The 12048-nt window shown below is 33.1% G+C and overlaps 1 protein-coding gene across 3 annotated transcripts; it reads right to left on the bottom strand.

Annotated features, from left to right (window-relative positions):
* Positions 1 to 964: 964 nt before the first annotated feature.
* LOC142644645 (lupeol synthase) lies at positions 965 to 11632 on the bottom strand. Of its 3 annotated transcripts, XM_075819222.1 has the most exons (19): positions 11507 to 11632; positions 10833 to 11054; positions 6367 to 6552; positions 5940 to 6029; positions 5132 to 5329; positions 4845 to 4929; positions 4549 to 4715; positions 4240 to 4428; positions 4022 to 4135; positions 3741 to 3860; positions 3543 to 3665; positions 3345 to 3443; positions 3120 to 3176; positions 2917 to 2963; positions 2689 to 2832; positions 2297 to 2474; positions 2102 to 2182; positions 1552 to 1635; positions 965 to 1404 (listed from the first exon to the last, which is right to left on the bottom strand). In XM_075819222.1, exons 2-19 carry the CDS (start codon positions 11025 to 11027, stop codon positions 1294 to 1296), a joined length of 2268 nt encoding a protein of 755 aa, XP_075675337.1. In that variant the 5' UTR covers positions 11028 to 11054; positions 11507 to 11632; the 3' UTR covers positions 965 to 1293. The 3 variants fall into 3 exon arrangements, with proteins under 3 accessions (XP_075675337.1, XP_075675338.1, XP_075675339.1); XM_075819223.1 differs by lacking the exon at positions 11507 to 11632 and having other exon boundaries at positions 10833 to 11156; XM_075819224.1 differs by lacking the exons at positions 10833 to 11054; positions 11507 to 11632 and having other exon boundaries at positions 5940 to 6034; positions 6367 to 6503.
* Between the last annotated feature and the right edge of the window lie 416 nt (positions 11633 to 12048).

Here is a 12048-nt window from a genome sequence, read left to right as displayed (position 1 = left end):
TAGGAATATTTGACTAAATAGCTCAACTCAAACCTGATCCTTTTAATAATAGTGTCATAACCCTTCAACTCTAATACAACTTATCAATGAAGCGGGTTGACATAACACAAGTCAAGTGACACTTAATAAATGGGTCATGTTGGGCTTACATGAATGTGACACGAGCCATTTTAACCCGTTTAATATTAAGCAGGTTGGTTTGACACAAATTCAATCCATTTAACCTGCTTCAAAAAAGCATATGATTAATATCGTTATAAATTTAATACAAACTCATAACATCAAAATACCTATTGAGCAGAGAATTCGAAAGTCAAATAATAATATCAAAATAACATCTTCCAAAAGTTCAAAATAACATCAAAACACTGTTTTAAAAATTGGACCGGTTGGTTCAACTAGTTGAACCGGATACTAGGCATGGAACTAGTCTTGTAAAAACCAAAAAAATCGGCAAAAAACCGATAAAAACTGATCAAGAACTTGGAAGAACCATTCCCTTTTCTGGTTCTTTGACTAATTTGGTTTTTATAACCAGGCATCAAAGTACTTAATAAATATTTTCAAGCTTTAGAAAATTGGTGGCATTGAAAAAGACTTACAAGCTTTCCAATGATACCATAATCATCTAAAATGGAAGTTAGGAATACTCTCAATCTTCAGTACGGTATTAACGATTTTGGTAGGAAATCTCTTATGGTTATGGAAAATTTGAATTTCTTATGAAATTTGAAAAAATCACTAAACGTCCCCAAACAAATATTTGCAATATATAACGTTCACAGATGACTACTAGCAATTCTTATGTCTAGCAAAAAGAGAAAAGGGTTCACAGTTTAAGTAGGTTACTCATCAAACAAGCTTTTACATTTGGTGAGCTATACACCTGTGAGACCCATATATTGTGAGAGGGAAGCTTTATAACCCGCCTCCTAAAATAATTTAGAGAGAGAGAGAGAGATTTGAAATCCTTATATAATTTTATTCATTTCTTAGTAAACTATACACACTGTAATTCTACACGGTATGTTGCACTTGCACATATAGCATCCACAAATATTACATTTCCTTTTGGATAAGTCCACAATTACATCCTTACACAAACTAAAGGGATACTTTATTTTTTGGTAGTAGAGTGAAACTATTTGTCTCTCAAAAAACTAAATTATGACAATTTTACATCTTTCAAGCAGTATATAGTTATCTATATTTCCTGCTTATGTGGAAGTTGAATATATATTGGAGATTGGTGGTGAACTTCAATATGCAATCCTTTGTTTACGCATTCAGGTTTTATGCAAATAGAACTCGCCTCCGATATTCTCCAAGAGCCCATATGGGAAAAATGTTTCTATATGATGAGTAGTTTAGCGTACAATTCCTCATAAATACTCCAGTGATTTCCTGTTGCCAATAACCATTAGTTATACTATGCTTCAAAAAACTATCTTGGTATGTAGAAATTATTTTGACCAAAAGAAATGAAAGAACAATACAACTAAGACAAGAACTTATCTAAATGCATTGGATTTTGAATAGACATGGAATTACCTGTTGAGGGAAGTCACCATCTTCCATCTGTGCATTGATCAGCACTCTGACTCCACGATGAATTGGTGTTGGATCTATCTCGGCCTAAATTTATAAAAACATTTAGAATCAGTATATGAGATTTGTTTGCACTTCCAAAGCAGTCACTAAAGGCCCACCTTCTAAATTTTGCTATTATCTAATACTTATGGTTCAAAGTTTCTTAAATTTATTTGTTTAGATCTTAATTTTTGTGTTCATATGTATGATATCCTGGATTATGTGAATTGGATTTGATAAGTGTATGTTTATTTTAGGTGGAACTGAGCTGTATAAGTGATTACAAGGAACCCCCATAGTAAGCTGGCTAGTGCTTTTGGGGTATAATTGCAGATGTGATTAGCACTTTCCTCAAATCATGATCAATGGTAGATTACTGATTGATATCTTGGATTACTCATTTTCATGACACTTCCCCAACTAATTACCTACTCTAACTATTGCTGAAACCTAAATCAGCCATGTTAATGTACAACTTATTAAATAATTGGGGAGAAAATGATAGACTAACCTGCCCAGCATCAATGAGTGATAACAGCGCCCATGCAGTTTGGACCAAATTTGCACGGTTGCCTTCTATATTTGTCCACACCTGTTGCACAAAGAAACTTATTTGAGTTCTCTATTTCTATTTCCCCCCTTCTTTTTTTCTTTTCTATTGTAAAAAAAAAAAAGTACACGTTTAAATCAAAACAAATTTCCATACCTTGTTTTGGCTTGATAGGTAACTCTCTCCCCATCCACCATTAGGTAACTGCTTTGATAGCAGAAATTCACAAGTTTTGCGCAATGCAGGACAATTTCTATAGTTTCTTTTACAAGCTGCCAATGCTCCTACAGCAAACCATGTACCATAGGTGTAGCAAATCCCCCAATGACCATACCTACATAAGTATTAATCTTGTGTAAGTATTGTTGGTTTCCCCTTTTAGCATCAAGCAAAAGAAAAGAGAAGAAAAAAGTAAAATTTGGTGGAATCTCTTACTGATATTATCATAGTTGGCTACTTTTATTTTCTATTTAGAAAACTGTGTGGCTATAGAGCAGTACTTCCATGGTGTGAATCGAGAATATAAGTGTGTGCAAAAAACATATTACCATGATCCATCAGGTTCTTGTACGTCTTCAATGTATTGAATTGCATTGGAAATGCTACTGTCTATCTCTGTTCTACGGTGCTTGGGATAGAATTTCCTAAAGAGTGCCAAGCCTTGAACCGCTGACGAAGTACATTCTACGTACCTGGAAAGTGGTTCAATTTTAATGTCAGGAAGAAAAAACATGGCCAATACCATGACAACTGTTGTTGTGCTGAATATAACTTACTCTCTTTCAATAAGAGTATCTTCAAAGAACTCTGTGGGGTTGAACTTCTGCAGAAATAAGATACAAAAATATGGGAATGAGTGGTGAATTTGACACAATGGTTCTTTTTTTTCCCATAAACATGAATAGGCCTATCTTACAAGTAAAAGTTGAGATTTTGAAACAAGTTAGGGAGAAACTAGTAGGTTTATTGGAGAAGTTACCTCCAACCAACGGTAAGCTCTTTGAGGCTCCCATGCTGGGAAACCACCATTGCTACTCTGTATTGGTATTAAAAGAAAGTCAATTATTAAAGTGATGCATTTAAGAATCATTTAACCTAATAAAGTTAAATAAGTTAAGTGGATAATATAACTCACACAAAACTTGTACTTAATGTAAATTTGTCCAAAAAAAAAAAAAAAGAATCTGCAATGTTAAATTCTTACTTGTAGAGAAAGAATGACATTCACAGCATCATAGAACCTGTCTGTCTCCATTTTTTCGCCTACAAGGTCTTGAGACATTTGTGAGAACAAAAGTGCAACCTGAAAAATAGTAGGTTTTGCCAAAATTCAAAAATTTTCCTTTGAAATAAACCTTGACAGTGTTAGTATAAATCATAAATCTATTAGAGTTGGGATTACCTTTAGCCCTTCTGCTGTGCAGTCAGAGACTTGCCAACCGTGGTCCTGCATTGAGAAAGTCCATGCTCCTTTGCTAATGTGTCGGTACATAGCTTTGAAGTCACCAGAAGGGTTTTCTCGGACCTAGAAAATAACACGATTAAGTTAAGCATTATCTTTCATAGAATCACGTAAGGAGTATTTGATATATATTCTGACCTGTGAAGCCTTGACAAACTCATGTGATTTCCTGAGTGTTGACCCATACGCTTCATTTAGATTACAAGAGAGAATTGCTTGAATAGCAAAACCCGCATCCCACATCTGACAGCCAAAACTCTGCATCACATAAATCAAGCATTATAAGTAAATGCTTTTAGGTATTGTGATTGCATTAGCATACTCACTGTCTCACAGACTTATGGATGTGCTAATTATGCTTTTTTGCTTTTTCTAGAAAAGTCAAGTAACCGAAAGAAGCAGGTGATTGGTCATATCACCTGAACTTTTAAGCCATCTTCAGCAACCCAATAGTTGTCAGGAAGTCTGGCTAGATGAAGCTTGTATGCCTCTGAATTTGGATCTTCAACCCAACGGGCAAGCAAACATAAAACCTGTAATACAAGTAACCTTGACAAATTTAGTTCAATGATGACACACCAAATACTTTGATTTTATATTTCTTTCATTCGAATTGAACTGCAACACAAGTATCGACCTTTTCTACGCTTCCAATGCAAAGGTATTTGGTGTTCTCATCCTCATAACGTACATGACCAATTGCAGCTTTTATTGCTTTCTCTCTCAACCTTGAAAAGGGCCAACGTGCCAGGATAGGCTCGGCTACATGGTGAAGAAAATCCCATAGCATATCTTGCATGAGGGGATGCGGATAGTACAGATCCTCCTAAATTAGCAGATTGTGTAAGTTTTATGTAGGCATCAACTTCGTGAAAATTGCTAATAAGCAAGATATTATATTGATATTTCTAACATGGACAAGAAATGCAAAAAGGCTTCAAATAACCTTAGCAATTGTACTCCTAGCTTTGTTCCAGTTAATTTGATGGTAAGGCTCATTGTATAACTCTTGTCTTATTGATTGAATCAAGCCGGTGATTGGGCCGACAAATCTCTTCCCATATAGATAAGACATTGGCATGTAAACCAAGCGACAGTAGCATAACATTTTGCCTGTATTTCGTATAATGAAGGTCGTATTGATCAGATACATGCACTATGCTAATTGCTACATAAATTTTTTGAGTGATTTGCATCTTAAAAAGTGTTCTTTTCGACAAAAAGATGTGAGTTGCAAAAAACCTGGATGCATAGGGAAGAAATTAGGAAGAATCCAGAATTCTGGGGGCAGTGGATTGCAGCCTGACCACTCATATACTCCTAGTACCTATACAAAAGAGGAGGCATTTCAAGTTTACTTAGAGAAATAAATAACATTTGGTTAATTGACATGAAATTTGACAATACATATTAAGAATATAAAAAACATATAATCAGTGAAGTTTTAAATATATTAATTGAATAAAAAGTTATTAAGTAGTATAACATTAACCAAAGCAACATTGGCTAATAGGATCAATTGGTCATACCGTGACCCAAAACTTTCCCCACGATGGAATTGCTACTAAACTACCATGGTCAAGGATCCATTTCCGTCCTCTAGCCATAGCCATGTCTTCACCATCTTCAGGTCCCTCTCCAAGTAGCCTTAAGGCAATGTAGCTCAAAGCTGTGCCAAACATTGTACTGTGACCTTCAATATGGAAGCCCCAACCTCCATCTTCATTCTGTCCAAAAAACAAACGAGCATATGTAGTTTAAAATTATGCAAAATTTTCAATTTCTTAGGCTTGTTGGCTTGCTGAATATATGCTAACACCGTGTCATGAGTTTATAAAGAAAATGGACAAAATTTTCTTCCAAATCATGATGGAGAAAATCCCCCCCAATTCACTAGGTGGAACTCAAAAGACTTTTTCATTTTTTTTTATTTTAAGAATACTAAGTATTTTAACACATACTTGAGAAGAGGGAAGAATGTCTAGAGCCTTTTTGATAACAAGATGTCCAAACTTTAGGTGTATTTTTAGTCTCCCTCATCTCAAAAGAATTCTTTTTTGTAATTATGTGATGTCCGATGATCTTTTTTTTTTTTTTTAACAATAATGTGACTTGTTTAAATAATTTAATGATTATATGATTTTATATATGTTTCATGATTTTCATGTAATGCCATGGAGGACAACTATTCTATTAATACACAGACACACACACACACACATATATATATATATATATATATATATATATATTCCACTCTCGAATTTTTTATATAGATCCTTTGGAACTATAAGTTATTTGAAAACAAAGTTATTTTCAATTACAACAAAATATTACCTGGTGATTATACAAGTATCGAATTATTTCCTTCTGGTGTGCTGGTGAAAGCATAGCATTGAGACCTCCTGTGATGTACAATGCCATTACCTGCACTGGGTTAAATTTTTTAGCCATCCCCATATAGCAAGTCGTAAATACAATGTATACACACACACACAAGTTTGGTTTTGCGTTTAAATGCCTGAATTCAAAAAATCAAAAAGTATATGCAAGAAATTGCACCAATCTGATGGGCCTTTTTTGTTTTGTTTTTTTAAATAATTCTAGAAAATGTACCAATCTGATTGGCCTTATGGAATGAACATATTCAAGAAGTGTTACAATTTTGACAACATTTTTATTTTCTTAAGCAAAGGTATAGAGAGAGAGAGAGAGAGAGAGAGAGAGAATGTTTTATAGAAACAAATGGTGTGAAAATACATACCATGGGTTGAAGGAAAAACAAAGGGCCAGCAGATTCAGCAGGCCAGTGGCCATCATGGGCTTGAATGGATGAAAAAAAGCTCAGTGCTCTTTTCAGAGTAGTTATCACTGCTTCCTCTGTTATCTCCTCTGTTTCTTTCACTTGGACTGGTGGTGGAATAGGCCCACATGGGTTCTCCTTTCCAAGCTGTGAGTTTGCAATATCAAAAGAGTTAGAGATATGTCCAATTGAAAAAAAAAAAAAAAAAATGAGACAATGACTCACAAATAGCATTTATAAGAGTCAAACACAAAGCACTAATATATGATATGTTCCTATTATTTCCCATTTATTGAAGTCATTTTAGGTGGTCATTGACATCATCTGGGCTTAGCCTGATGATAAAGTAATTATCATCATGGATACCATTGTCAGTTTCTAAAGTTCATAAAAGATAAATGGAGAGAGATATATTCAATTGGGCCTGGCTTTTAGGCATTAATTTATGGTTTAAAACAATGAACTGGGCCTTGTGTGCTAATCGAGCATATACAAGCCGAATGATGTGACATCCAAGTGTATTGAGTTGAGAAAATTCTTCTATATATATATTTTTTTTAAAAAAACATTATCCTTTGCTTTAAAAAAAAGTGCTACATCTACAAAATTTTCACTATAATTTTTACAACAAATTATAAGTATTTAGTTGTTATTTGTTTTAGTTTAAATCAATCATTGAAATTATTTTTTTCTCCACTAATAATAACCTGCCACTTAAATTTATTGTAAAAGTGTTATGAAAATATTGTGGACGTAAAATTTCTCTTCTTTATAACTAATTTATGGTAAGAATAATTCCAACCAAACCCATTATTTGACAACAATAATTCCAACCCACCATTCTTAAAGTTCATGCTTTTATTAGGAAGAGAAATGATATGTTCACAATATTTTCATAATATTTTTACAACAAATCTTAAATGGTAGTTTATTATTGGTTGTTATTATTAGGGCAAAAAAATAAGTTTAGTGTTAGGTTCAAATTTGAACTAATAATAACTAACCACCTATAATTTATTGTAAAAATATTATAAAAATATTGTAGATATAGCATATTATAGATTCCACATACAAGTTCCATAATTACATAACCCAAAAGTCAAAAAGATTTCGTACTATCTTAGAACAACAGTTTCACACGGAAATATAGTGGAAATTCCTAAGGTTCAAATGCAATTATGCAAAGCAATCAACCAGGAATTCTAGTAGGAAATGTTAATTCACTTTACTATTATTATTTTTATTTTTATTTTTTTGTATATTTCTAATTGACTTCAATTTTATTTATGTCAGGTGCAGTGAACAAAATATCTTTTATTTTTTTATTTTTATTTTTATTTTTATTTTTTGAGAATCGAACAAAATATCTAATTGTGTGAGTAAATGAATGTGAAAACTATAGTTGATGGAATTGAAAGAGATGGGCTGTCTCAGCAAGAGTTAATGGATGTCTCCAAAAGGTGCAACCTTTCACCTCATCTTTCTTTTTTTTGGATAAACTTCACCTCATCTTTTAATTATACTCCATTGCCACCAAGTTTGGATATTGCATCGGCTATGCTAATTAATGCCCATTACAAAGTTGTCTCTGAACACTTGCAATTGTCAAATAATACTTAAAAAGATAACGTAGATTTTGTCCACAAATCCAAAAAAGCTAAACTATGAATACAAAATTGTACGCTTCAAAATTCAAAAGGTACAATTCACAATCATTGTGGAACCAAGGGTATGTTATGATGAGCTTGTTTTCATTAAATATTTAAAAGTTTATTTAGTTATTGTGTACAAGTACAATTAATTAAACTTAAAAACAAGTTAATCCAAAATTAAAACTAGATATTTAACCTATGAAAGACAGTGACACCAGTTCTTTTCTAACCAACAAATTATGAAACCGTGTGGAAATCAACTCCCCACAAAAGTAAGCAAATTGTGGAATTGCATCTCTCTTGGCGGGGGAAAAAAACAGAATTGGGTGTACATTGTTTAATTTTCAATATTCCAATTCACACCCTCTTTGATCGTCTCTTTTTTTTTTTTTTGCATTCTGTATGAACCTGCGTGGCAATTCCTACTTCGGAGAAGATTTTTTTTTTCTGATAGCCAAAGGTTATTAAGTACTATTAAAAAAGGAAAATAAGAGTGTGTTTCCACGGGTAGAAAAATAAGCTCATGAGTTTGACTATGGATGTCCGAGTTTGACTATTCATCAAGGCATGTAGACATGCATGGAGCTAGGCTTCTCAAGTTCCAACTCTCTTTTTCTCTCTCTCACTACAAAAATTCAAGGCTACCTCAGCATTTTTAAATTGCTGAGATAGTACCAAAAAGCGCTGGTATAGACCAAAAAGGCATATTTTGACGCACAACGAGTGTGACAATAAGTCCGCCTACCCTACACCAGTGCTTTTTAAATGTGTTCATATTTTCCTACCATTCCACTTGTTGTGAAATGTATGGGTTTTTGAGTGTCTTAATTTGAATGAAATGGATTGAAAAAAACTATGATTACTCAAAAATGGCTGGTAAAGAACGGTTCTCAGAGTTTTCATCATCTTTAGATGGTTTAGGGTCTTGAGTGGCTCTGTCTATAACTTAGCTGCTAATTGGTTAGTCTCTTAATCCGCGAAAGTGAAAAAAAGTCACTTCCCAACTGAAACTATGTGTCACATAGTCCACCATTACTACGTGATAATGGGGGGTTTGGAAATTTGTAATATGAAAAGGATATGGTTGGCTGGCCTTGTCCTCAGAAAATGTACACGTGTTACGATACCGACCTTTCACAATATATGTGGATCTCAGTGTTATGTAATAAGACTGTTTCATAAAATAATTTTTCAACTCATAAAATGAGTCTCAATTCTATAATTAATTTTTTATTTTATTTTAAATTTCAATGGTTATGAGTGGGAGAGAGATATGGAGTTTGGACCCTGATTTTTCTCATAAAAAGATTTGACAGTGCTACGAAATTACTAATTTTAATTATGTTTATAGGCCTGCAATATGTTTAAGCCTCATGAACCATGATATCTCTAATAGAACAGACGACCCATACTTAAAGGGATGGAATTTTTTACTCATAAAATTTTTTATTGGTCCAATTTGGACGTTTTAAATTTGAAGGACCAAAAATCAAGCATACTGCAAATTTCAAGGAACAAAAAAAATACTAAAACATATTATTTCTTATTTGATATTGTTGATTTTTGTTTTAAACCAAAAAATAGTCTTAACCAAAAAAAAAAGAAAAAAAAAGATACTTATATAGTCCCAGAGCAGACTCTCACATAAAGAGTGGACTCCACACATGAGTCTCCCCCTTTATGTGAGTGCTCGAAGCACCATCCCTAAGACAAAGTTTGGCAGAACTATTTCTCATTTGAGTCCTACCATACTACAGAATTCAGGTTCCTAGACTTTGATTAGTGGATAAGGTTGTATGCTTCATCAAAAAAGGAAGAAAAACAAAGAAACAAAAAAACAAAAAACAAAAGGGATAGAAGTTGTATGATTATAAATAATAAATTGCTAAGTTAGAAATGTCTGCTTCAACTAACGTCAGGGACAGATTGCAGCCCCGATGTTTCCTTTAAGCTCTCATTCTTGACATTTTAACTTGTATGCCGTCAAAATAGTAATGGGTGAAAAACATACCTTCATGTTGATGTGACCCGTGCAAATTAATATATCAAACAAGAAATTTGATCACAATTAGGCTTTATGTTTTGAAAGTTTACTATTAACACGTCTGGGTTATATAAAGACCATAACCTCTATTTATATATACTAGTACACACGGTTTACTGTACATAATTGTACATTAAAATCGTGACTCATAATTTCAATTCAAAACTTTTAAAGACACAATTTCAACATAAAAAAAATGTGTGTATATTTGTGCGTAAAAATCGTTTGAAATGAACGTTACCCTATACATAAAGACTTGAACAGTGTAATTGTCGTGTGTTGTACACATCAAATAGATAAAAGGTGGGATGTTGTTAATGGACCACCGACAAAATTTAGGGCGATTAATTTTTTTTTTATAGAGAATTGAGCTGTTTTTAGTTTAAAGAGAATTTATTTATTAGTTTAATACCGATGAGATCCTTTTAAAACATTTTCAAAGAGTGCACAAAGTAACTCGTTAACGAAGTCAACCGTGAGATTTGTCTTACTCATGTTGTGGTTGCGTGCATACCCTCATACAAAACTTAAATGAGTCGAAAGGCACATCAATGCTTCATTGATAAGAAAACAAGGAGATAGATTGAAAAGAAAAAAAAATCAAAAGACAGCAGTCTAATCTATATAGCTGGTTGACTAGTCTATGATGCTTGTAGACTAATGAACATGATGAAATGTTCAACATGATTTCTTCAGAATATATATTCACACACATATATGGACATAATTACCTGCATCCTCATCAAAAGATCAGCACTTTGTTTCTTATGAAACCGGTTTTTCTTAAACTCCTCACGCATTCTTTCAACTTCAGCACGCTCTTCTGGAGTACCGGCATCGGGGTCAAATTCCCAGTGTTGCCGCCCAATGAAATTGTTCAGACTCACCAAATCTGGCCCTCCTTCGGCTATCTTCAGCTTCCACATCCTCTAAATATGTAACGAATACAAGTCCTACAGCCATATGAGAGAAGTTAATATGATCATTAGCCTAATAATATTTGAAATGAACCAAACCCAACTATGTACAAAGAGAGGGAGAGACTGTCATGCTGGTATGAAACTTGGTATAATATGAATCATAGCCAACCACAACATATTTCTTAGTAAATATATATGCGCAAATTATAATCGTATCTAAGAACAAACCATGATATAAATTCTCGAAAAATTAAAACTATATGGAAAAGAAAAATGTATAAAAACGGGGTTAAGTCTTCGGACAACTTTCTTTTTATTTTTATGGAGTTAGGATAACGTTAATATAACATGCTTTGCAGCGAAGATCATTTTCTGCTAGTAATACTAGTCTTCATAGAAAGAGATCAAGATCATCTTCTTGAGAAAATAGGAGATTGGAGAGCTGAGAAATGAAGGAAAGAGAAGGAGGAATATTTGAATGATACCTTTAAAGATTTAGAAAATTGTGTTTGTTCCTTAGTGAGGTACCAAGTCCAAGTGGCTGGCACTTTCAGAGAACAATTTGATTCTCAAAAAAAAAAAAAAAAAATAGAGAATAATTTTCTTAGGCTAGCTGGTGCAGTAGTTGTGAGCTCTTGACCCTTTAAATAGGAGAGATACAAAGTGGGAGAAGAATGGGGTAGGTAGAAGTACACCGGCGTAAGCAATTAAGTCATAACTCTTGATGTAAGCTTCCTTTTTTTTTTTCTTTTTTTTTTTAAATTTATTTATTTATTTATTATTATTATTATTTTAAGATTACTTAGGATATGTTTGGTTGGAAGAGTAAAAAAGTGAAAGGATAAAAAAGGGTAAAAAGATGAAAAAGTGGGGGATAAAAAATATTTTATTTTCTCTCCTATTTGTTTGGTTGGGAGTGAAAAAGTGGAAGAATGGAAAAAATGGATTTAAATAAATTTACTCATATACTCTCGTTAAAGAATGATATCCAATTAAAACAAAAAAGTGACAAATAACCGCAAAAAAG

This window comes from Castanea sativa, chromosome 7 (genome assembly GCF_040712315.1).
Source record: "Castanea sativa cultivar Marrone di Chiusa Pesio chromosome 7, ASM4071231v1".
In the NCBI taxonomy this organism is placed as follows: domain Eukaryota; kingdom Viridiplantae; phylum Streptophyta; class Magnoliopsida; order Fagales; family Fagaceae; genus Castanea; species Castanea sativa.
This window is presented reverse-complemented; position numbering and strand designations above follow the sequence as displayed.